A 27,999-nucleotide genomic window follows, 5' to 3' on the forward strand; every position below is an offset into this window, starting at 1 on the left:
CCAGTGGAATGGATGTTAACCCTGGATCGAAGCGCCAATGATTGCACGGGACGACCCAGTGCACTGGCCCTAAAGGTTTTTGTGCAAGGATCCTCCGAAGATGTCTGGGACATGAGTTGGAGGCATTCGGATGGTGGGAGGACCACTTCCGACGAGACCGTGGGGTGTGTGGTAGGGACCAGTACCATTGCCTACGTTCTGGCAGAAGCCTTCGGGAACAATCCCGGCCAGCACAGTGGTGCAGAGCCTGCCACGGTCTGATCTAATCGAATTGAGCCTCAGCCGGTGGTGGGTGCTCGTGGATCTCACAACCTGGGACGAAGTAGTTCACCGTCCCTAACTGGGTTAATGCGGGTGACACCCCGGCCTACACATGGATTGCTTAGAAGGCTAGAACACCAGCCTAAAGAATTTGTAAGTGCACGTGGACAACCTAGATTGTCCCGGTGTATCTGAGAAACCTGCCTGGCATCAGCCGGACAGTTGGATTGGTGTGCTTTCAAGCAACACGGATCCTTGAGATAGGCAACAAGCTCGTGTCGAAGCTTTGATAAGCCTATTCTAACACATCTATCAGCTGTTCCCTGATTCTACCTTTGAGGTGCAGGTACAGGGAGGGAGGAGTTGCAGAAAGCCGGACATGTTCCGGAAAACATGTAGACATGGATGCTTAAGCCTCAATATGGACATTTATAGCCCCTGGGATTTTTAAGGACTAAAAACGGTAAACCTTCCCTTGAAACGGGAATTTTTCCCTAGAAAAGAGAAATTTTTAATTTATCAAAATTTTTGAGATTTTTTTTTCCCAAAAAAATGGAAATTTTGGCGAATTATGAGGAATTTTGGGCAAATTTTGACCAATTTTGGCAAATTTTGAAGGTCAAAGGCCGATGTGATGTCACAATCCAAGATGTCGGACCGACAATCACACTCCACAGCTTGAAGCCTGGGCCAGTATGCCCTATTACATACTACTAGTATTTATCATATTTCACTCATAATACCACATTTTTAAACAAGAAAGGTTATTACAACTAATTAATGAATAATTGTACAACAATTAGAGTTTAATTTGGTAACTTAGAAAAGTGTTTAATGTTTTTAATGCTCGGACATAAAGAAGTCAATTGGTCTTTCGGATAAATAGTAACACTAGTAAATAAAACAAGAACATTTTTCAAAGTTTATTTATTTAAGTTATGCACTTTAACTATGTTTTTCAGTATACAAAAACATTAATTATATATTCATAAAAAATGGGGTTGCTGGTAGCATTCACTAGCCGCAAGTTAAATAAGGAAAGCACATATGTAGTTTGTGCACGAAGCAAAAAGCACCGCATGTGACGGCTCAGCCAGTGTACTCCAGGCTGTAGGAGCCACTGCTGACGTCAAACTTCTTGGCAGGATGGCCTCTGAAGAGGTTGTGGTCAACATGCGCCGGGGGAGGCCTGTAGCTGTTGTAGTTGTTGTGGGCCGGAGGACTGTAGCTGTTGTAGTTGTTGTGGGCTGGGGGACTGTAGCTGTTGTAGTTGTTGTGGGCGGGAGGACTGTAGCTGTTGTAGTTGTTGTGGGCGGGAGGACTGTAGCTATTGTAGTTGTTATGGGCTGGAGGGTTGTGGCTGTTGTAGTTGTTGTGGGCCGGAGGGTTGTACTGCTGCTGGGGACGTGGGCGACTGTTGTACTTCTCGTCCTTGAAGTACACACTCGGGTCCTCGTGGTACTGGCCATCGTCGTAGTCGTTGCCGTAGGCGTTGCCGCTCACGTAGTTGTTCTGCAGAGTGGGCGGCGGCACGTTGATGCCCTGGCCGGCTGGCTCGAAGCCCCGGCGAGACGCGCCGTACTCCACCTCTCGCACGGAGCCCGTGTCGTCCACGTAGCCGTACTTGCCGTACACCTGCAAGCACGCGAGCCCTCAGCACTCCTCTCACACTCTACTCTGCCATGGTGGGCCTGTACTGTGGCACCCTGGCATGTTGTCCATCTGGACATTTTTGGACCATTGACACGCTCGCGTAAGGGTAACATGTGTCTGCCAGTCTTGGTTGATATTTTCACTAAATTCGTCATACATTCTACCCCTGAAAAAACACGAAAGCAGTTTCGATTGTCAAAGCCCTTCGGGAACAAGTGTGGGAAGCTCTTTGGAGCTCCTGCCATGCTCGCATCCTATAACGCCAGATACTTCCAGTCTAACATCTACAAGGATATGTGCTTTGAATGGGTAATTAAACACATCTATAGCTCGGCGTATTTCCCTCGGGGCAACCGGTCAGAGTGTGTCAACAAGGTCCTCAAAGCCGAGCCATGTACTTTAAATCGTGCTGCGAGCTAAACAGAATCTTCTGTTCCCTCTTACCAGCTAACATTTGTGTTTCACACTAGCACTACCGCATCATGCTGGAGCAAGTTCATTTAAATATTAGCTTTAAACCGGTATTTTTTTATATATTTCAGTTTAGCCAGCAATCAAAAAAGATTATTTAATTACATTTTTATTAGCTTTTGAGACATAAGCTTTTACTATATAATTAATTTTAAGCCTTTTTCACCCCAACTGTATACGGTTTGATACCAATCAGTACAGAGTTAATTAAAATTATATATTATATATTAAAAAGTGTAAGATCCGGGATTCAAAATCTAAAAACAAAACAAAAAATATTATCAACATCACATGAAATAACAGGCCCGACGAGAAATGTGTTAGCACACACCAAGTGCCGGTCTCCCATGTGGTAAGGGCCATGATTTAAACCACCCACCAAATTTTTACTTCATTTTGGCCTCATGTAGAAAAATAACTTTCAATACATGTGAAGTAAAAATATTCATGACTGTCTAGTCAAAAAAATAAAATGAAAGCTCGCTAACCACGAACTTTCAAAACATTCTCAAGGCTAGAGGCAGACACTGGCTGAACGAGGCTCATGCAAGCGCGAGAGTTGCAGCCAGCAGAAGTGTCGGGTGGCAGTCTAGCTGCTCGCTAGTAGCACGTAGAAACATGGCTGGAATCATAACCAACTATATAAGTATTTTTTGTAATGGCTTCAAAGAACAAAAAACGGAATGAGAGTAGAATACCAGTCTACCAAAGTAACATTTTCGCCCCAAAAACTTTGGAGTACATAAACCAGTGTCGAACCCAGACCATATGTCACAAAAAAAAAGTATCACCATAAATGATAAGAAACAACAAATCCTTATACCCAAGCGAGTCGGAACAATGAGGCATATTTCGACGAACCTTTTTAACAGGCGTATAGACCAGGCAACTGCGTATCACGAGGTCAATCATGGCTCGACTGCAGTATTGTTGATTCACATTCAAAAAAAGGAAGCCCATTTAAAAATGGAAGTACTTTTGGAAGCACATTCAACAAAAAGGAAGGAATTTGGAAGAACATTACTCAAAAAGGAAGCACATTTAAAATTGGAAGCACATTTAGAAGCACTTTCAAAGAAAAGGAAGCACATTTGAAAGTACTTTCAACAAAAAGGAAGCACATTCAGATAAAAGAAGCACATTTGAAAGGATATTCAACAAAAAGAAAGCACATTTGGATGAATATCCAAAAACGTAAGGGCATTTAGAAGCACATTTAAAAATCGATGTAGATTTAGAATAACATTCAACAAAAAGGAAGCACATTTGTAAGCACATTCGCTAACCTGCTGAATTCCTGTTACCAAATCACAATATATTTTTTATCATGTGGAATTCAAACAAAAGAGCTTTATTACTGAACCGATTACTGTGTCTTGAGACGGCTGAGAAACACTATCATAAAAGACGAAGTTCCTTCTTCTTTATATCGGGAGAAGCCCTCCTCTTGCATTATGAGAGGGCATCTCACATCACTCATAAAAAAAATATATTTACTGCTACGCACCATGTGGTGCCATCTGTTGTAAACAATCAGAACTACTTGGCCATGAGTCTTTCGAAATGTCAAACTAGCACTCGCTGATGAAATATTAAAAATTCTATTAAAGTATGTGTTCCAATTAAAAACTCTCTGTTTGCATCTGGTATTAGTCGCAGAAGCTAATATGGATACTGGTTCGTTGCCTGTAGCCTTATAAAAAAGACACCGCTGTAGTTACTGTAGCAAGGAATTTGTCCTGAGGAAGAATGCTAGACAACACGAGAAGAAAGACCGTGTTAAAACCCACTATACAAAATTATATTTTTTTTGTGTAGAAAGTCGTTTTCACGAGAAAAAAAAAAAGCTTAAAAAGATACGGCATAACTTGTAAAGTCGAGCCCACTTACAAGATACAGAACGACGATGGAGCTACTTATCTAAATAAGTATGTGCTGCATGACGACAATAGTTTTCCTTAACTTGAACGTGATTATGTTCATAGCTATCCTGATATCGACAAAGAACATAATTTGAAGTACATCAATGATTTAAGGAAGTATCATTACCATGAAAAGTGAGAATACATTCAAGCCCATCTCAAGTAGATCATTCGTACTTTGGACACATGATGTACACTTAAAAATGAAGCTTGCAGACAGTAAAGAAGCTTCGACGACATCGATTTCCAATTCTTACAGTAATCCAGAGAAAGATGCTGAATTCTACAATGGTGGCGACAGTGACTTTGAAACTGGATACAAGAACAAACAGTGTAATGAAGCACCTAAAGCTGTCAATAAATAAGACTGTAATGAACCACTGAGACTAAAATTATGTTAACGATGTGATAAAAAAAATTGTTCTGATCAAGATTAGGATGAACACTGTGACGATAATGATCTCAAAAATATTAATAACAAACATTCTAGGAAGACGAAGGCAGCAGAAGAGATCTATTACACCTCATGAGAAGATCCTAACATATTTATCGATAGTTTGAGACTACTGATGGCTTCACTTAGGGCAGGAAACTAAACGCACCTCAACGAAGTAGCCTTCAAAATCAAAGTACTGAGGGGAAGCTGACTATAAATATAAATTACTTGTTTTGCCTGGATTTATAAAAATTAAATATATATATATATATATATATATATATATATATATATATATATATATATATATATATAGAATTTTAATAAGGATTGTCTTATTTCTCGAAATCTTATTTGTAAATAAGACAGAGTTCTCGTAATACAACTTCCTTTTTTAAAATGTGCTTCTAAATTCACTTTTTTTACGAATGTTCTTTGAAATGAGCTTCCTCTTTGTCGAATGATCTTCTAAATGTACTTCCTCTTTGTCGAATGTACTTCCAAATTTGCTTACTGTTTTAATGTGCTTTCAAATGTGCTTCCTTTTTGTGGAATGTGCTTCAAAATGTGCTTCCATTGTTGTAGAAAATTTCCCAAATGTATTTCCTTTTTTTGAATGCGCTTCCAAATATTCTGCAATTTTTATATGTGCTTCCTTTTTTAAAATGTGAATCTAAAAGACTGAAGTCAATCCATGATTGACCTAGTGGTCCGGAGGTACCTGGTCTATACGCCTGACATTGATCATGACGTGTTAAAAATGTTCGTCGAAATATGCCTCGTTGTTCCGACTCGCTTGGCCTGTATGAAGATTTTTTGTTTCATATTAATTTGGCGATACCTTTTTTTGTGACATATGGTCTGGGTTTCTACTCTGGTTCATGCACTACTTTCGGGGCGAAAATGTTACTTTGGTAGACTAGTGATATGCACTCATTCCGTTTTTTGTTCTTTGAAGTAATTACAAAGAGTACTTTTTATATAGTTGGTTATGATTCCAGGCATGTTTCTACGTGCTACTAGCGAGCAGCTAGACTGCCACCCGACACTTCTGCTGGCTGCATTTCTCGCGCGGGTCAATGTTCCCTTGCATGAGCCTCGTTCAGCCAGCCTTGAGAATGTTCTAAAACTTGTGGTCCACGAGCTTAAATTTTGATACTTTTACAAGTCGTACATAAATACTTTTGACTTCTCTTGTTCGAAAGTTATTTTTCTACATGATAAATAAAAATTACAAAATACATATTACATACAAAGTACATATTTGGTGGGTGGTATTAGTCATGGCCCTTACCACATTGGTGACCGGCACTTGGTGTGTGCTAACTCATTTCTCCTCTGTCCTGTTGTTTTATGTCATGATTTTTTTTTGTTGTTGTATCCCGGTCCTTAAAGTTTTTACTATAAAAGTAGAACATTTAATGAACTCTGTACTGTTTGGTATCATACTATGGAAAGAAATCGATCTATTAAATAATTTTTTTAACGAGCTATTTTTTGATGATTTTAGGAATATTTTCCGATTTTCTATGTCAATAAATATGAATTTATTTTATGGTGGCCATATCGGCTGAATGGAGGCTGGTATATGAGGAACTTAAGCCTAGAGGTGGGTCGAAAAGTATCAACCTGATACTTTGGCACTGATACGCGCCTGTATCAGGAACGGCAAACGAGTACACTTGAAAAGTATCAGAGACTTTAGTATCAGTTCAGAATTCAGCTGGAACAACACCACGGCCAATGAGCGCAGTACCCGATCGCAGATGACGGTCACTTGGGCGGAGCTTGTGAAAGGGGAGGGAGCAGGAACGACGAATAAGGGATAAAGAAGGGAAAGAATGTAGGGGAGGAAGCGCAGGGGAAGGCGTTGAAGCCTTGAAGGAGAGGCGCAAAGCGATATTGTTACAAGCAGGGCTGCCACTCATGGGTTTTTCCACCCAGATCTGGGTTTTTCCACCCAGATCTGGGTTTTTCCAATGGTGTTTGGATTTTCTGGGTTTTTAAATAATGAATTCCAACAATTCTAGGTTTTTTATAATTTTAATTATTTTTATACCTAAAACAATAATAAAGGTAGTAGCTACTGTATCTGTTGCAATATCTGTTTGATAAATGCAAACAAGTCTATGTGTTTCACACACAAAAATACATATAAACACAAAACTAGTTTTCAAGAAGCTAAGTCGAATATTAAATTAGACACATTCTTCAAAGAGGCTTGCAGAACACAAAACCAATGCAACAATTAACCTTCAAACCAATCTTGTAGAATCAGACTCTGAATAAAGACTAACGTACATGATGCAGTTTTATAAAAACAATTACCGGTTTAAAGGATGCCGTGATGGTGTTTGTTTTGTCATGTATATATTTGAAGGTTTTTTTATGATATGTACTGGTCCAAGAATTACTTATACAGCCATTTTGCTGCAGTGTAATTTTCTTGTATTGGTTGTATTTAACCGTTTTCAGTCTTGTAAGGTAATTAATTGTTTTATATTAAAACCAGTTATGTTTATATTTTTGAATTAGTACGCAAACATTTTCAACGATAGCATTTTAGACGCATCTGGGTTTTTTACCCATGTGTCTGGGTTTTTTTGTAGGTTATCTAGGTTTTTCATGAATATCAGAGTGGCAGCCCTGGTTACAAGTCGTTTTGTTTATTGTCCTACTTCAAAGTACGCTCAGTGCGCAGTGCGTGCACCGTCTCGTTCAATAATAAAACTAATGAAATTTTAATATTAAAAAGTACATTAATACAAGATATAATATTTATATTTGTGCACCTAACAGCTATGAAAATGCAAATAAATTCTCAGTTGACACTAATAACAGATGTAATCAACATATGGACTTTCTTTTTTCGAAAAAAATTAGTAACTAGTGTTTTCATACATTAAAAGATTACGATTTTATCAAAAATTAAAAATAAAAAAAACATATTGGTACATTAGTGAGCATACTATATCAATGTTTACGTTTCAAATGGTTCTTCAGATTAGTCGATGATGATTTATAACACAGTTTTTGTTTACACAAATTACAATTAGCAAACTCATTATTTTCCGTGAAAAAATTCCACACAAATGAAGTCTTTTTCGTGCACTTATCCATTCCTTATTTCACTATAAATATACTAACTACAAAGCATGACAGCCCGCAACAATGTACATGGTGATACACGGCCAGGACGAACTGCAGTGAATGTTGAACTGATTGATACTGGTTGTATCAGGCGGGCATGAGAGTATCAGAGGTAGAGAATTACCAGGCGTGATAAATAATGTATCAGATTCTCCTTCCGGTCGCACGGTCTGCGTACGCGGAGCTTTGTTGCCTCCTGGGACCGTCTGATACAGAAGTATCAGAGACTTTTACCTAGGTACATTACTGTATCAGTATCAGGTTGGGACTGATACCGAAAATTGCTGTCCCAACCCACCTCTACTTAAGCCTCTTTTCGGATTTCGAACAAAATTTATTAAATAAGTGGTTTTAACCTAAAATAAACATTTTTGCATCATTCATGGTTCGAAGCAAGCACTGTAATAGATCTAATTAATCAGTAAATTAATCAATGACCTTATTGATGATTTTGGGAATTTTTACCGAATTTCTAGCTTTATTATTACGAATTTACATGATGGCAGTCAAGATGGCCAAAAATACGTTGGGCGTCCTGGCAATAAATGATTACTGCACTCTAGCGGGTAAATTTTAAACTAATATGGTGCCAGTGCACTCTAGCAGATGAAAACAATATGTCATATTCAAGATAGCGGTCTCCAGCACATGAGTACAAGCAGGCCACTATGACGTCATAATGGCTGACGTAATATCTGCCTCGGCATTAGTGGTGGGAGGCTGCCGTAACTTCCAAGGAGGAAGAATCTGTCACCATTTTTAATCGAATGACCTTTCCGGGTTCGAACCCAAGTTCATTTTTATAAATTTTAATATCAAAATTTAAATAATTATTTTATGAACTTTAATTTTTTTCCCGAATTTCTAGTAAATAATTACGGATTTTCAATATTGCAGGCAGTTTTCAAAATGGCGGAATGATTTCTATTAAAATTACATTAATAATTTTTTTATTTAATTTAAAATTTTTCCTTTTGAAATTGGATAATAATTGCGGAATTTCAATATGACGGCCTTAATTTAAAATGGCGGACATGATATCCTAACGGTCAAGATCATGACCTCAGGACTTAGGACGGCTTGCCTAAAGAAATTTAAGCCAGTTTTAGGAATTTGTAAGCCATTTGCATTTTTGAGGAATGAAACGGGAAATTTTACCCTCAAATTATGGAATTTGATAATAATTTTAAGGAATTTTGAGGACATTTAACACCAAGATGGCTTCCGTAACGTTAAATGTCGGTCGGTCATTGACCCCATCCACATCGACTCCCCTACTCCTACGCTCGGATGCCCTATTATACAATACTTGTACCATGAACCATTTTATTTTTAGTACGAATGTATTCTAAGTGTTTTGAACCAGTGCACTGATTCCTGCACTCTTGTACCAAACTTTCCAAATGTTTTTATAAAGGTTGCCTGGATGCATACATATACCTATTCCTACTTCTTCACGCTCTTCTAGACTAAAATATTCAAGTTAATTTATATTTTAGTAAATACTTGTTGAAATCGAAAAGCCAGTGAAGATCTTGATTAAAATCACAGATCAATAACAACCTCCCTTCTGTGGCTACAAACAGTGATGGTTACAAAAGTAGGTAGGCCTTCTCAATGAATAACTTTATGATAGCATAAATTAAACTAGCTAGTGTTTTTAACAGCCTTATTGTACGAAAGAGAATCCGGCATCAATAGAAACAAAAATTTTCAGAGGGTGCTACGTGAATGCTACACTTGAAATTAATGACCAATACTTATGTTTCTGAAGTGAAGATTCGTCGGGAAAGCTTAGGGCTATTTGAACATATTATTTATGTAATATTAGCTACCACTACACATTGAAAAATAAGCGTAAATGATTATAACACTGATTGGTATTTAAACTAATTTTGTATTTAGTATAAAAATTAAACTTTATATACTTTCCGGTAATTTTTTTGTCAGACTTTTTACCTTAGAGTATTTATTAATTGTGTAGAATGCATTAAACATTTTTAAATGTTTAATTGTGGTGCAGAAGTATTTCATACATTTGCGGGACAAATTTAATAACATATTTTTGCAAGGTTTTCGTTTGAAGTTATTTTTAGTTTTAATTTGTAAAGAGGGTACGCATACGTAGGCCTACGTTAACTTTAACACGTATTAAGTTAATATTTTTTTTTACATCACGGACTACGCTTATGTATAGTTTTCGTCTCAATAAATAATACAAATAAGGTAGACCCCGAAACTAGGGTCAAAATAAACATAAAGTAATTTATGATGTTAAGTTAACTATTATTTAACAATTATTTATATTAACAATTCAAAATTTCATTACTAAAATGAATTTTTTTTCGCGTACACACATTATAGAATATAAAAGAGGACAACGTCTATTATATTTACAAAAATAAAAAATTACAAGTCAAAACCAGACATTTTATTCTCTAGCAATACAATGATACGTACATAATTGCTCCAAAAAAAAAATACAAATATCGATCAACTGCGTGTCTGATCGCAACAGACAATACGTAAAACTATTATTTTTTGGGCTGATTGGGAAATCCCTGTAATCTGAAAAGAACCTTCATAAATCTTTTCCCAGGAACTTGTGACCCGCTGCCGGAATCATACAATGAAACGAATAACAGGAAACTTACCGCACAATCACCTGGAAACAATCTGGTGCTGAAGGCCAACAGAGCGTATAAAAAGCGCTCACATGTTAACCAGGCGTGCGAAGGTCAGAGAAAGTCACAAACGAGACCCGCCCAGCATCGTGGGCATTGTTGGCACGCGGTTTCAGTGGAAGGGAAATACTTTCCTGCTCGTTACAAAGAGCACGGGGGCACGCACATGGTTGTATTAATAATGTTCGCAGGCTTTCACGGCCATTGTCTGAAGCAGCTTGGCTTCTGGGTTGTAGCCGTGTCCTAGGCGAATAATTCACCGACGTTTCAGTTGACATTGCAGTCGCCATCATCAGCGAGTAGTTGTCTACGTTTCGGTCAGCATTGCAGTCGCCATCATCAGGGAACAGTTACCTACTGTATGTAACTGCTCCCTGATGATGGCGACTGCAACTTCGACAGAAACGTCGGTGAATTATTCGCCTAGGACGCGGCTACAACCCAGAAGCTAAGCTACTTGATGGTTGTATTAAACTGAGCCTTTGCAAGTTTTCCATTAATTAAAAATAATTAAATATTATATTTATAAAACAATAAATATTATTAGAAAGCCATAATTTAGCTAGTCACCAAAACATATATTTTTATTTCCTTAATTCACATTATTTTGTAAAAAAATATTAATCTTTAGAATGACGAAAACCCCATTAAAATAAAATAAAAATAAGATACAATCTTGTCTGTAACTTTGAAAAGAAGCAACAATTATGTATGTCATAATAGCTAAATTTACCAATTACAAATTAATACATTCGTATGACTCAGCATAGTTTGACAACAAAGTTATGTTATTACGGTAGCAAAAAAAATTGCGATATGTTAAAGTTTATTTTAAAACATAAAGGGAAATATTATAAAATAAATGAATCGTTATATAAGAGCTGACTGCAAAAAAAACAACTAAAATATTAATTATTTGTAAGACATTTAATTTAAAATATAACAAAAAATTAAATTATATGTTTCAGGTCATTTCCGTTGTATGTGTAAAATACCAAGCAAATACTACATAAGTGAATTACTGTGTCAAAAGTACGTAGAAGATGACGAATTTCACTATCTGATGTTACTAGAATAATTTTATTTTTTGTCTATAAATATTTCATTTCTTAATAACCTAATTCCTCCTATAAGTCTATTAATCGAATAGTTGGTTAAAAACACTGAAAAAAGTGCTTATCTTGTTATTTTTTCTATATTTTTTATTTAGAATCCTATAACATCTAAGAAGCCAAGCACGTTGTTACAAGATATATAGTAAATGTTTTTATCAGATTAGAAAATAATAAAAATCCTTCAAAACTACTATCTGTATATATACCTTGATGTAAGCTTTTGGACATACGCCATTGCTAAGCACATGTATGTCTGTAGAAGAAAACTACAAAAAACCCAAAAGACAAAAACACAAATTAAGCAAAAAATTGCTGTTGTCAACAGGATATAAACACCACAAAATATTCCATAACAGGAATATGGACAACAAACAAAGAAAAAAAAAGAAAAATCGACTAAGAGAACGAAAAAAAACCCACAAATGATGACAGCACAATAATATTGAACCCAAAAAAAAAAATTCAGCACAACAGTTGAAATGAGACAAAAACACGACAAAACGAAAATACGAAACAAACACAATAGATTTCCAAAACAGAAACAAGCGACGATTCGGGAACTGCTATCTGCTCCCGTCCTCAGGCAGAGACGCACATGGTACGAAAACACAGGTGCGAAAGATAATATCTGTATATATAGTTGTCTGACAAGTGAAATGATGCTCTGGCGTGGGCACTGCTGCAGGTCGCGCCGGCTAGGAACTGGGAAGAAGGCTCACCTCGCCTGTGGCATGCTTCGTCTCTATCTTGAAGGAGCCATCAGCGCCCTCGTAGCCGTAGCTATAGGAGCCGTCCTCATTGTGCCTGTTGATCTGCTTGAGGATGGGCACAGGCGTCGTGTAGTCGTTGTAGTGTTGTGCACTCGCTCCCAGCGCCAGCACGAGGCTCACCAACAACTGCGGCAAACACCACTCTCTCACCAACACCTCTCTCACCAACACCTGCGGCATCCACAACTCTCTCGACAACATCAGTGGCAACCCTAAATATCTCGCCAACACCTGTGAAAACCACAACTCTCTCAACGACACTGGCAGCAACAATAACTCTCTCACCATCACCTGTGAAAACCACAACTCCGTCACCAACACCTGCGGAAACCTCAAGTAACTCGCCAACACCTGCGAACACTGCATCTATTGTCACCGACAACTGCAAGCAACTACAATGCTCTCACCAACACCTGCTACATACACAACTCTCTCATTACCACCTGCAGTAACACTAAATATCTGGTCCGGGATTCAACTTTCATCCCCTTGGAAAAGGTGGAGGGCATAATGCCCCTAAATTTAGAAAACTTTACAGAAATATTCTATTCGAAATAGAGTGTTTCCGAGATCGTGTTATGGTGGTAAATGTGGGAGGAGTTAGTTAACGGCAGTATGGGTACTATATCTGAAATTATCTGGTCACTCTTCCGGCGTGTTCAAGTGTCATTCTATCAGTCCGTGTTGATTTCGGCACAGACGGTGCACATTTAATGAAACCAAAAGCCATTCAATTTCCAGGGAAATACAGCTATGGTACTGCTGAAAGGCGAATGTTGCCATTAATACTGAGTTGGAAATCTACCGTACATGAAATTCAAAGCTGCACTGTAGATCATATTTGCAGTTGTTTATTTGGGATCGCGTCTCTTTGAGACAGGCTTATGTGGCTCTTAGTGGCGTAAAGTCATTGGATGGTCTCCAAGTAGAAGAAATTGATTGTTCTATGATAACAAGAAATGTTCCATGTAATGTTGACGCATTAGCTGAAATGACAAGTTTTAACTAGTGACTAATGTTAAGTTCTTTGTAGCAAATAAATATTTTAATCACTCATATTTAGAATTTTTATTTTATTTTGAGACTAAAAATAATAAAATTAATTTATAGTTTAAAACAAAAAAAACATGCCATAATTGTTGAGTGAACTAAAAATTAAAAAAAATAAAAATTAATATTTATGTTTTTTGTTCAACTGCCAAATAATTCCCTACAACTCTCTATAACTAAAAGCGTGGGGTGCTCTCTTCTTTCATTTTCGTAATAAGTATATCCTAAAATTAGTAATAGAAGATTTAAGACAAATGATACCAAGCACTCCTTGGGTGTATATTCAGGGGGGGGGGGGGGCAGGGGGCCCAGGCCCCCTCGAATTAAGAAGCCGCTCAATAAGGGGGGGGGGGGATGCCTGCACTTTCAAAAGCGTGACTGTGAAACGTGTTTGATGTCAAAACTATGTCTTATTGAAAACTTTCTGTATATTTTGAAGTTTTATTCCTATTGCAAGCATGTAGGCCACAATATGGGCAGTGTACAGCACACGGGCACCGCATCCAGGTATAACGTGCCGGTTAACCCCACGTGCACAATTCGCCCCCCCCCCCCAAAATTACTATCACTCCCCCCCCCCCTGTAAATTTCAATGGACCCATATTGCGAATCCTACAGATTTGCGCCCCTGAACAACCCCATAACTAATTTTAAGTTCATTATTGTTATTAAGTTCATATATTCGTTTTCCAAATAACTACATCCTAAAATTTTCACATTGACTATATCCTAAAATGAGTGATAAAAAATCTACAACAAATTTTATTGTTATTACTGATAGAATTTTTAAGACAAACGCTATCAAGCACCCGACGTTTTAAATTATACAGATTTGTGGTTCATTATTTGGCTGTTTAATAAAAAAACTTAAATTAAAATTTTATTTTTTTACTTTTTATTTTATTAAACTTTAAAAATAGGTTTTATTAGGTTTTTAAACAAAAAGTTTATTTTGTTGTTGTTCCATTCATTTTTATATCGTTATTACACTAGAATGGCTTATGCCTATCAGTCTTGTTACATAAGCATAAGTTTATTTCCACGCACAATATAATTTCATAAATTAACTATGTTTCAAAATGAGAAAATTTCACCACAGATTTTATTTATTTAAATTAACATAAAATTCCGGTTTCTTCGGGGAAATTAAACTTGTAACACCACAACGAACCAAAGGTTTTTAATACCTAAGTCAGTATAATAAATTTATTTTTTTTCTGCTAAAATAATATGGTTTTAAACAGTAGGTTAATTTTTAGTAGTAAAAAGAAATAATGTGATTTTAAATTCAGCGTTACATTACATTTATGCATTTGTAGTATTTTAATTTGATTCATACGAGCGACGCTTCGTCATCCAGTTATTTTCTTAAATTGTTGGCCTTAATTGGGTCAGTGTTATTATCTCGCGGCAGTAGCGTGACCGCGAAGAACCCAGAGCACCTGACCTTCACCTGAATGTCACGTGTGCCACCCGTCAGTAGAGACACGGACTGTACTGGCGCTTCAACACGCATCACAGCATGACGACTTTCTCCTCCAGTGGAGGCTGGCGGCAACACAGAACATTCGGCCGTCAGACCACTTGAACAAGCACCTGTTACGTGGTCTGAAATCGGGCCGGACGGTCGCTGCCATGACGTCGCCGCGAGAGAACAAACCAGTTCGCTTGGCCCCCAAGTGTAGTGGTCGCCATCTGCGACGCACGTGCCTCGGGCGAGGCCGCACCACGTGACCGCAGCCCCGGGTCCTGTCAGCTCTGTCAGCTCCGTCAGCTCCGTCAGCTGCACCGGGTCGACTTGCGGTGACAGAGAGCTGAGAGAGTGACACGTGTCGCAGCGACACGCGGCCGGGAAGCCTACGATTCACTCGTCCTTCTGAACATACCCGAATACTCACGTTGGCAAGCCTTCGTTCAACAGACGAGAGAGCCAAACTCCCGATCGTGCATCTTCGGTTATTTTTTTGGTTCATTGTAAATAAATATACAACTCATGATAACTAATGGTCAATTAGGTTAGGTTAGCAACATTATAAATACTTTAAAACATCGTGGACGGTTGATTTGGTTAGGATAGCTACATTAAAGATACTGTGAAATCATGTAAACGGTTTCCCCAAATAAATACACCTGTTGTGGTACGGAAAAAAAAAGCGAGTATGAACTTCGGGGAACTTCGGGTTTGGCTCTCTCGTCTGTGAAAATAAAGGCTTGCCAACGTGAGTATTCGGATATGTCCAGAAGGACGAGTGAATCGTAGGCTTCCCCACGCGGCCAGCGAGAAGCCTAAGATGTCCATCAAGTTCTGTCCCTGCCCGAACACGCTCGAATATTCACCTTCGGCCAACCTCGGGATTTTTTTTATTTCTGCGCAGGAAAAATGAATTCAAATATTAAAAGTGGTCGGTTAGGTAAGCTACATTAAAACACTATGGACGGTTAGTTAGGTTAGTATAGCTACATTAAAATAAACAGAGAAATATAAATATATATACAAATAAAGCCGAGGTTGACCGAAGGTGAATATTCGGGCGAGTTCGGGCAGGGACAGACCTCGATGTACATCAGGCTTCCCGTGCGCAGGCGCGGAAGGGCGACCCTGGCGGCCGGAACGAGAGCGACAAATGGCGCGGGTCGACCTTGAAGACACGCCCGAGTCCCCGCCCTCTAGCCTGGCCGCCTTAACGCGTCGCAAGGCCGCGAAACTGCGCGCCTGAACTCCGCCAGCGCCTGACCGGGAGTGGCACGCATGTACATTCTCCAGCTCTTCAACGTTCTTTTATCCTACCAAGTGTTTTCCCGGCAAAAGAAATTTCTTTACAAAAAATTAAAATTTTTATTTAATGATATTTTTGCTGCAGAAGTTTATATTAATTTCTGTCATCGTTAATAATACATTCTTCCATTATTATTTTCGTTTGGGTTAAACAAAATTATTGGCTGGTGGAGAAAAACTGTTTACGTAAAAAGACCAGTGCCTAAAAACTTGAGTTTTATATGCTCTAACTTGAACATTCTTTTATACCGGTTATTACTGTTAATGGTACTAGTTGGTTTTTCCTCAGAAATATATCAAAAGGGTAGAAAAATTGTTTCTAACAATTTTTATGTAAACCTTTTATTGGAAAAAATGAATATATGAATACAAACTGCTACAAACCTACTGTGTTTTCAGAATTATTACATACCTATATGATCATTATATTCTTGTAACATCTTTCCTAGTCTCAAATTATTCAGTTGCAATTTTAGCCCTGAAATCTAACATTCTCCGTAGTGACACTTATGCCTACTGTACAATTGATGGTTCAAAATGGATGTTTTTTTTTTTTTTTTTTTGGTGTTAATATTTAGGCTTTCTATTTTATGAATCAGGTTCCTAGCGTATAAGGGATTGTCATTTTTTTAACATCTGTATGAAATACAAATTTTTGAAACCTGGGAGGACAGTGCAAATTCGAGATAATAATATTTAATATAAATTAAAAAAATATTTAGTATATATAGTCGTACACGTGCGTGATGTTGTAAAACACTGACATATTGAAAAAATATTTTTAATTTATGGTTTTGGCATCTGTGTCACTTGTTTTATCAAATCTACCAATTCTTCTTTAAAAATGTATGTAGTCTACAAACATACACGAATCCCTAACCGTTTATTTTTTAAGTATAGTCTTCAAGCTAAACGAATTTGCTTGAAATGTGTTAAGCTGTAAACCTACATTTTACTTACAAATTTGATATGTAGAAGAAATATCGTGATCAAAAAAATTATTTGTACGTAAATAACTTTATAAGAAAGTAATTAAAATACATAAATGAATTAACAGCGTAAAATAGTTGCTGTATTTACTTTACAAAATTGAGTCAAAATATTTTGAGGAAATATTGACGCACTTTATTATGATTGTATGGAAATAAAGTCAATTAAAAATAATTCGTAAAATATAATTTATAAACATTATAAATCTGTAATAAAATCATGTCTACACACTCTTTACTATTAAAACATTTACAGTGCAACGCTAACGCTAACCAATGTGTTTTACGATATGATTACTTTAAATATATATATATATATTAAGTTAAGAATTTTTTTTATCCTAATAAGTAACACCAATCAGACAGTAAGCACACATTTGTTCCATGCATAACTTTAAACTTTACACGAGAACAGACTTGAGGGCATACCTGGTTTCAAAGATATTCACAAAATAAATTATTAATTAAAATGTCGTTTATAAAAGTAATATAGTTTAATCTTTTAAATGTAAAATTCTCACCTATGATTAAAATTATTACTTATCAATAACGGAAAATTACAGAGGACAATAACATAAATATAATAAACTTTCATAATTAAAAAAGCTCTAAAATAATGAATAAAAAAACTATTATAAGTAACAGTTGAATAAAAATCGAATATTTAAAAAAATTACTAAAAAAAAGAAAACGCTAGTAAAATTTAACTAATATATTGACATGTTTATTTACAATTTAGGATCAAAAAAACTATTATATGTTCTAGGTGTTAGGGGTTTCCGTATGTTGCTCATGATTATTATTATTTAATTACTAGCGTACGAGTGACGAAGGTATAGCTAATTAGTGGCTAAGCGATAATCCAAGTAGTCTAAAGACAGGGGCTGTTAGCACAGAGAAGAGTCTTACCGCTCCACAAGTCACAGCCATGCCGCGCCGCTGACTGTACCTGCGCGCGGCAGCCTCAGTCGCTCTTATAAAGGCTGCGTGAGGTGAGAACTGGAGGGGACGGCATGTCCACACGGCCGACCTTCCAGCACATTGCCTGCCTTCCCTCGTGGCACCGCGCCCGTCCCAGCTGCCGGCGACATTCCTTACAGAATCCATCTGACCATCAAACAGTCAACGTATTAGTGTAGTTCCCGGCTAGTCCTTCCTGGCACCGCGCCCGACCCAGCTGCCGGCGAAATTCCTGCAGCCTTCCATCTGACCATCAAACAGTCAACGTATTAGTGTAGTTCCCAGCTAGTCCTTCCTGGCACCGGTCCCAACAAGGCTACTGGCGACCTTCCCAATAGCCTTCTATCTGACCATCAAACAGTCGACATATTAGTATTGTTCCCGGCTAGTTCTTCCTGGCACCGCGCCCGTCCCAGCTGCCGATAACATTCCTGCAGCCTTCCATCTGAACATCAAGCAGTCGACGTATTAGTGTAGTTCCCGGCTAGTCCTTCCTGGCACCGCACCCGTCCCAGCTGCCGGCGACATTCCTGCAGCCTTCCATCTGACCATCAAGCAGTCGACGTATTAGTGTAGTTCCCGGCTAGTCCTTCCTGGCACCGCGCCCGTCCCAGCTGCCGGCGACATTCCTGCAGCCTTCCATCTGACCATCAAGCAGTCGACAGTAGTATACGAATGTATTTTCTGGCACAGGCTTCAGGCTGAGGAGTCGAGGAGACGGTCCGCCATCTTGGATTGTGACGTCACGGCGGCCATCTTGGATGGTTGTGACCTTGACCTTTGACCTTGACCTTGAATTTGATCCTCAAAATGTGTCAAAATCCGCCAAAATTGGGCAAAAATTGCCCAAAATTCGTCAAAATTTACATTTCTGTGAAAAAAATTCCGCCAAAAATTCTCAAAAATTCCACAATTTAAAAATCAGGATTTCGAAAATCCTCAAAAGTCGTTTTGTCCTAGAAAGAACCCAAATTCCTAAAAGCGGCTTAAAACTCCTAAGAGCTAGCCGCTCTAAGCCGCAGAGGTCATGACCTTGAAAATTAGGATGCCATGACAGCCATTTTGAATGATGACGTCACCGTTACAATTTCCGTTACGGCCGCCATCTTTAACTTTTTTATTTATTATCCGATTTAAACGAAATTTTTTTTAAAATTTATAAAAAAATTCACTTAATAAAAATTTAATAAAATATTAATAAAAAAATTACTTTTACGACACGGAGCTCGGAGCCCTCGGTTCGAACCCGGTGAGGGCAAAAAAATAAAAATGGCGACCGATCCTTCCCCCCGTGGTGACTTTTGGCAGACTGACTCCCACCACTTTTTTTCAAAGCATATATATCGTCACCTAGTATGACATCATGTCCACCATCTTGTCTTCGTTGCTGGAGACCACCATCTTGTTTTCGTCGGCGAGAGTGCACTGACGCCATGTTAGTTTAGTTCTTATCCGCTAGAGTGCAGTAATCATTTAGTACTGTGACACCCACCATCTTGAAATTTGGCAGCCATCTTGGAATCGTGTAATTATTTAGCTAGAAATTCGGGAAAAGTTCCAAAATTCATTAAATAAATCACTCATTAACTTACATATTGATTCGATCGATTCCTGTCCTCGGTTCGATACCCGATCGATGCAATAATGTTTAATTTTATGTAAAAAATAATAATTTCAATAAACCATGTTCAACATTCGTAAAGAGACTTTAAATCATCTACTACCATCATCCTATCAGACAACAAGAACACCATATTGGAAATTCGTAATTGTAATGCTAGAGATTCGGGAAAAAGTTCAAAAATCATTAAATAAATTTGTAATCCATATAATGATTGATAGGATCGACTTAGGTCCTTGGTTCAATCCCTGGCCGATACAAAACAACTTTAATTTAAAAAAATACTAAAAAAGTGTTAGGTTTGAGAAAATAAAAACACCACAAGTTCTTTTAAAAAAAATTTATTACATAAATTCAATACACTACTACAAGTACAAAAAAAAACACTGACAAATTACAAAAGCCTTTTGGATTCCTCGATTCAAACAGTCTTCTTATTGTACGGACTAAGCCTTTTACATGACTTTAAATGTCTATCCGATCCGGTCATCACCGCAGCCAGAGACGGACTGAAGTTCATATCACTTATATAGTCTCATTAGCCGGTACAACACATGAGTCAAATCAATAACCATGTTCATTATACGTCTCGGAGCATTTTTTATAATGACGATGTAAGCTATGGAGACGTGAAATTAGTTAATTGCACTTATTGCACTGAAATTGTATTCTTTGAACATTATAAGAACAACCGCTTCTTTCATGTCTGCGAGCATTTGAGGTGATAGTAAATGATACACCACAGTATTTGCACTGATGCGAAGTACGCTCTTCATTAATTGAAGTATTCAATGCTGATGAAACTTCAGCTAATGGTGGAACAGCACATATCGAAGTCTCCTCCAGTGTTGTCAGAGGCGTTGCCAACGGGATCTGCTCCAACATCGTCGGCGCCGACGTCATGGTTCCCGTAGTCGATGGTACATCCTCCATCGAGTACGACGTTAAAGTCGGCAAAGATGCCATCGAAGTCTCAAGAACAAGCAATTACACGTCTTATGCACCAGAAGAAACAAACTAGGTGATCCGTACACCGTCGACGTCAGTAACAAAACTGAGCGTCCTGCTGTCTAGGACTCGCTTATATACATGCACCGTATGGAATAATACGCTAGTCAAACCAAGAACATTTTACTAAAATACTAGAGTCAAAACAACATTAAAAAAATAGAAGCACCATCAAAAAAAAAAGGAAGCACACTTGGAAGCACCTTCAAAAAAGGAAAAAAAAATTGGAAGCACCATCAAAAAAAGGAAGCACACTTGGAAGCACCTTCAAAAAAGGAAAAAAAAATTGGAAGCACCGACTACGAAAAGGCAGCACATTTGGAAGCACCGACTACTTAAAGGCAGCACATTTGGCAGCACCGACAACGAAAAGGCAGCACATTTGGCAGCACCGACAACGAAAAGGCAGCACATTTGGAAGAACCGACAACGCAAAGGCAGCACATTTGGAAGCAACGACTACGAAAAGAAAGCACATTTGGAAGCACCGCCTACGAAAAGGCAGCACATTTGGAAGCACCGACAACGAAAAGGCAGCACATTTGGAAGCACCGACAACGAAAAGGCAGCACATTTGGAAGCACCGACTACGAAAAGGCAGCACATTTGGAAGCACCGACAACGAAAAGGCAGCACATTTGGAAGCACCGACAACGAAAAGGCAGCACATTTGGAAGCACCATCATCGAAAAGGCAGCACATTTGGAAGCACCGACTACGAAAAGGCAGCACATTTGGAAGCACCGACTACGAAAAGACAGCACATTTGGAAGCACCGACAACGAAAAGGCAGCACATTTGGAAGCACCGACAACGAAAAGGCAGCACATTTGGAAGCACCATCATCGAAAAGGCAGCACATTTGGAAGCTCCATCAACAAAAAAAAAAAAGGCAACAAGGAAGCACAAGTTACGAGATCTAAGTCTTAGAAATAAGAATACAAGAAATAAAAACATTAAATTCTTATAATTTAAATTGTTTATTTTATTGCTTTACATTATACAAATGCAAGTAAAACAAGCCATTATTGTATGTAGCCAGCATTCCTCAGTTCCTTGTGTATGAAGGATATTTCTTTGATGCACGAATAGTTTCCTGCACAAAGCGAACCATGTAGAAGTCTTAACCGGTCAACCAATATGTTTGGATCTTTCCATGATGTGTAATCAATCTCTTCTACCACCATCTTCCTTGCACCTTTATAAATATTATGATCTCTGGTGTCTTCCGTTTTACCACCAACCTCAGGGTAACTTTCATGTTTGAGACGGTGATCATCACAAGCTTGATCAGATTTATTTAATATATCACGTCGTTTCCACCGTTTCGGTCTCAGGACACCGCCACATTCTTCGATCTTGGCAGCTTTAGGTGCTTCATCATAGTCTATGTCTTTGTCAACAGCCTCAGAGTCACTGTAACAATCACCGTAGAAGGAATCGTCTTCACCCAATTTTCCGTAATATTTCGATGTTGATGATGTTGAAGCGTCTTCATCGTCTTCATGCTTCCTTTTTAGGAGTCCATCATTTTTACAAAGTAGGAAAGATCTACTTGAATTCGGCTGGAATATATTCTCACTTTTCACGTTAAGGATTCTTCCATTGTCTTCATTCTTCCGTAAATCATCAACCTCCTTCAATTTAAGTTCTTTGTCGAGATCGGAAGAGCCAAGAAAATTATTGTGGTAATGCAGATCACTCTTCCTTAGGATGGTAGATTCATCGTTGTCCTCTAGCTTGTACGCAGGCTTGGCGCTACAAGTTCTTCCATGTCTTTTTAGGCTCTCTCTCCGCGTAAACGACTTGCTACATCGTACACAACTTATCATATTGCGCAGTGGATTTTTAACACAGTCATTCTTCTCGTGTTGTCTTTTATTCTTTCTCAAGATAAAATCTTTACTGCAAAACTTACACCTATGTTCTTTCGATACAGCGTCAGATCCCAAATCAGAATTCATATTAGTTACTGAGACTAATACCAGATACCAATTGAGTGTTTTAAATTAGATTCAATACTGAAATAGAAATTTTTTCATATTTCATCAGCGAGAATTAATATATCTCCTGCAAAAGTACTTTATGCATGTAGTTCTGCTTTTCAACAACAGATGTCGCCACATGTTGCTTGCAGGTAAATAATATTTAGTTATTTTATGCGGGATGCTCACTAACGATCGCAAAAGAAGGATGGCTTCGCTAGACTCCAAGGAAAAGGAAGTTCGTCTTGCATGTTGGTGCTCCACAGATGTCTCATGGCATAATATTAATTTGACTGAGTAATGATATGTGTTAATTCCACCTTATAAAAATATTGCAAGTTTTGATTTAGTAGCAGAAATTATCGAATTAAATGTAACTCCAAATAAAATGGCATGTCTCATTAGACAAAAAAAATCCATGTAGAGAGCGGTTTCTCAGAATAGTCAGAAACACTTGAAGAAACCACAGGAATGATTGCAAGAACACGAGAAAACCATCAAAATATTGACAAGAATATTCAGGAGCACACGGAGAAAACCACCATAATATTGACAAGAATAATCGGAAGCACACGGAGAAAACCGCCACAAGTTTTCTTTGTTATCATAAAATTACAGAAAAAAATCAAAAATAAAAAAACACAACAAATTCAAAAACTGATTATGCTAGCTTGTGAACTTCTCATTGTTGAGCAAAGATAGAGTTCTAGTCCAAGCCAGAATCAGTTTTTGAATTTGTTGTGTTTTTTTATTTTTGATTTTTTTCTGTAATTTTATGATAACAAAGAAAACTTGTGGCGGTTTTCTCCGTGTGCTTCCGATTATTCTTGTCAATATTATGGTGGTTTTCTCCGTGTGCTCCTGAATATTCTTGTCAATATTTTGATGGTTTTCTCGTGTTCTTGCAATCATTCCTGTGGTTTCTTCAAGTGTTTCTGACTATTCTGAGAAACCGCTCTCTACATGGATTTTTTTTGTCTAATGAGACATGCCATTTTATTTGGAGTTACATTTAATTCGATAATTTCTGCTACTAAATCAAAACTTGCAATATTTTTATAAGGTGGAATTAACACATATCATTACTCAGTCAAATTAATATTATGCCATGAGACATCTGTGGAGCACCAACATGCAAGACGAACTTCCTTTTCCTTGGAGTCTAGCGAAGCCATCCTTCTTTTGCGATCGTTAGTGAGCATCCCGCATAAAATAACTAAATATTATTTACCTGCAAGCAACATGTGGCGACATCTGTTGTTGAAAAGCAGAACTACATGCATAAAGTACTTTTGCAGGAGATATATTAATTCTCGCTGATGAAATATGAAAAAATTTCTATTTCAGTATTGAATCTAATTTAAAACACTCAATTGGTATCTGGTATTAGTCTCAGTAACTAATATGAATTCTGATTTGGGATCTGACGCTGTATCGAAAGAACATAGGTGTAAGTTTTGCAGTAAAGATTTTATCTTGAGAAAGAATAAAAGACAACACGAGAAGAATGACTGTGTTAAAAATCCACTGCGCAATATGATAAGTTGTGTACGATGTAGCAAGTCGTTTACGCGGAGAGAGAGCCTAAAAAGACATGGAAGAACTTGTAGCGCCAAGCCTGCGTACAAGCTAGAGGACAACGATGAATCTACCATCCTAAGGAAGAGTGATCTGCATTACCACAATAATTTTCTTGGCTCTTCCGATCTCGACAAAGAACTTAAATTGAAGGAGGTTGATGATTTACGGAAGAATGAAGACAATGGAAGAATCCTTAACGTGAAAAGTGAGAATATATTCCAGCCGAATTCAAGTAGATCTTTCCTACTTTGTAAAAATGATGGACTCCTAAAAAGGAAGCATGAAGACGATGAAGACGCTTCAACATCATCAACATCGAAATATTACGGAAAATTGGGTGAAGACGATTCCTTCTACGGTGATTGTTACAGTGACTCTGAGGCTGTTGACAAAGACATAGACTATGATGAAGCACCTAAAGCTGCCAAGATCGAAGAATGTGGCGGTGTCCTGAGACCGAAACGGTGGAAACGACGTGATATATTAAATAAATCTGATCAAGCTTGTGATGATCACCGTCTCAAACATGAAAGTTACCCTGAGGTTGGTGGTAAAACGGAAGACACCAGAGATCATAATATTTATAAAGGTGCAAGGAAGATGGTGGTAGAAGAGATTGATTACACATCATGGAAAGATCCAAACATATTGGTTGACCGGTTAAGACTTCTACATGGTTCGCTTTGTGCAGGAAACTATTCGTGCATCAAAGAAATATCCTTCATACACAAGGAACTGAGGAATGCTGGCTACATACAATAATGGCTTGTTTTACTTGCATTTGTATAATGTAAAGCAATAAAATAAACAATTTAAATTATAAGAATTTAATGTTTTTATTTCTTGTATTCTTATTTCTAAGACTTAGATCTCGTAACTTGTGCTTCCTTGTTGCCTTTTTTTTTTTTGTTGATGGAGCTTCCAAATGTGCTGCCTTTTCGATGATGGTGCTTCCAAATGTGCTGCCTTTTCGTTGTCGGTGCTGCCAAATGTACTGCCTTTTCGTTGTCGGTGCTGCCAAATGTGCTGCCTTTAAGTAGTCGGTGCTTCCAAATGTGCTGCCTTTTCGTAGTCGGTGCTTCCAATTTTCTTTTCCTTTTTTGAAGGTGCTTCCAAGTGTGCTTCCTTTTTTTGATGGTGCTTCCAATTTTTTTTTCCTTTTTTGAAGGTGCTTCCAAGTGTGCTTCCTTTTTTTTTTGATGGTGCTTCTATTTTTTTAATGTTGTTTTGACTCTAGTATTTTAGTAAAATGTTCTTGGTTTGACTAGCGTATTATTCCATACGGTGCATGTATATAAGCGAGTCCTAGACAGCAGGACGCTCAGTTTTGTTACTGACGTCGACGGTGTACGGATCACCTAGTTTGTTTCTTCTGGTGCATAAGACGTGTAATTGCTTGTTCTTGAAACTTCGATGGCATCTTTGCCGAATTTAACGTCGTACTCGATGGAGGATGTACCATCGACTACGGGAACCATGACGTCGGCGCCGACGATGTTGGAGCAGATCCCGTTGGCAACGCCTCTGACAACACTGGAGGAGACTTCGATATGTGCTGTTCCACCATTAGCTGAAGTTTCATCAGCATTGAATACTTCAATTAATGAAGAGCGTACTTCGCATCAGTGCAAATACTGTGGTGTATCATTTACTATCACCTCAAATGCTCGCAGACATGAAAGAAGCGGTTGTTCTTATAATGTTCAAAGAATACAATTTCAGTGCAATAAGTGCAATTAACTAATTTCACGTCTCCATAGCTTACATCGTCATTATAAAAAATGCTCCGAGACGTATAATGAACATGGTTATTGATTTGACTCATGTGTTGTACCGGCTAATGAGACTATATAAGTGATATGAACTTCAGTCCGTCTCTGGCTGCGGTGATGACCGGATCGGATAGACATTTAAAGTCATGTAAAAGGCTTAGTCCGTACAATAAGAAGACTGTTTGAATCGAGGAATCCAAAAGGCTTTAGTAATTTGTCAGTGTTTTTTTTGTACTTGTAGTAGTGTATTGAATTTATGTAATAAATTTTTTTAAAAGAACTTGTGGTGTTTTTATTTTCTCAAACCTAACACTTTTTTAGTATTTTTTTAAATTAAAGTTGTTTTGTATCGGCCAGGGATTGAACCAAGGACCTAAGTCGATCCAATCAATCATTATATGGATTACAAATTTATTTAATGATTTTTGAACTTTTTCCCGAATCTCTAGCATTACAATTACGAATTTCCAATATGGTGTTCTTGTTGTCTGATAGGATGATGGTAGTAGATGATTTAAAGTCTCTTTACGAATGTTGAACATGGTTTATTGAAATTATTATTTTTTACATAAAATTAAACATTATTGCATCGATCGGGTATCGAACCGAGGACAGGAATCGATCGAATCAATATGTAAGTTAATGAGTGATTTATTTAATGAATTTTGGAACTTTTCCCGAATTTCTAGCTAAATAATTACACGATTCCAAGATTGCTGCCAAATTTCAAGATGGTGGGTGTCACAGTACTAAATGATTACTGCACTCTAGCGGATAAGAACTAAACTAACATGGCGTCAGTGCACTCTCGCCGACGAAAATAAGATGGTGGTCTCCAGCAACGAAGACAAGATGGTGGACATGATGTCATACTAGGTGACGATATATATGCTTTGAAAAAAAGTGGTGGGAGTCAGTCTGCCAAAAGTCACCACGGGGGGAAGGATCGGTCGCCATTTTTATTTTTTTGCCCTCACCGGGTTCGAACCGAGGGCTCCGAGCTCCGTGTCGTAAAAGTAATTTTTTATTAATATTTTATTAAATTTTTATTAAGTGAATTTTTTTATAAATTTTAAAAAAAATTTCGTTTAAATCGGATAATAAATAAAAAAGTTAAAGATGGCGGCCGTAACGGAAATTGTAACGGTGACGTCATCATTCAAAATGGCTGTCATGGCATCCTAATTTTCAAGGTCATGACCTCTGCGGCTTAGAGCGGCTAGCTCTTAGGAGTTTTAAGCCGCTTTTAGGAATTTGGGTTCTTTCTAGGAAAAAACGACTTTTGAGGATTTTCGAAATCCTGATTTTTAAATTGTGGAATTTTTTGAGAATTTTTGGCGGAATTTTTTTCACAGAAATGTAAATTTTGACGAATTTTGGGCAATTTTTGCCCAATTTTGGCGGATTTTGACACATTTTGAGGATCAAATTCAAGGTCAAGGTCAAAGGTCAAGGTCACAACCATCCAAGATGGCCGCCGTGACGTCACAATCCAAGATGGCGGACCGTCTCCTCGGCTCCTCAGCCTGAAGCCTGTGCCAGAAAATACATTCCTATACTACTGTCGACGTATTAGTGTTGTTTCCAGCTAGTCCTTCCTGGCACCGCGCCCAGCAAGGCTTCTGAAAACCTTCCTTATAGCCTTCCAACTGACCATCAAACAGTCGACGTATTAGTGTTGTTCCCAGCTAGTCCTTCCTGGCACTGCGCCCAGCAAGGCTTCTGAAAACCTTCCTTATAGCCTTCCAACTGACCATCAAGCAGTCGACTTATTAGTGTTGTTTCCAACTAGTCC

At 37.9% G+C, this 27,999-nt stretch overlaps 1 protein-coding gene across 1 annotated transcript; it reads right to left on the bottom strand.

Moving 5' to 3' along the window:
* Nucleotides 1-1,063: 1,063 nt before the first annotated feature.
* Nucleotides 1,064-18,270, bottom strand: LOC134542549 (probable serine/threonine-protein kinase clkA). Its single transcript, XM_063386909.1, has 3 exons — nucleotides 18,187-18,270; nucleotides 12,412-12,588; nucleotides 1,064-1,896 (listed from the first exon to the last, which is right to left on the bottom strand). The coding sequence occupies exons 1-3, from the start codon at nucleotides 18,205-18,207 to the stop codon at nucleotides 1,351-1,353; spliced, it is 744 nt and encodes a 247-aa protein (XP_063242979.1). The 5' UTR covers nucleotides 18,208-18,270; the 3' UTR covers nucleotides 1,064-1,350.
* Between the last annotated feature and the right edge of the window lie 9,729 nt (nucleotides 18,271-27,999).

Source organism: Bacillus rossius (genome assembly GCF_032445375.1).
Source record: "Bacillus rossius redtenbacheri isolate Brsri chromosome 9 unlocalized genomic scaffold, Brsri_v3 Brsri_v3_scf9_1, whole genome shotgun sequence".
NCBI lineage: Eukaryota > Metazoa > Arthropoda > Insecta > Phasmatodea > Bacillidae > Bacillus > Bacillus rossius.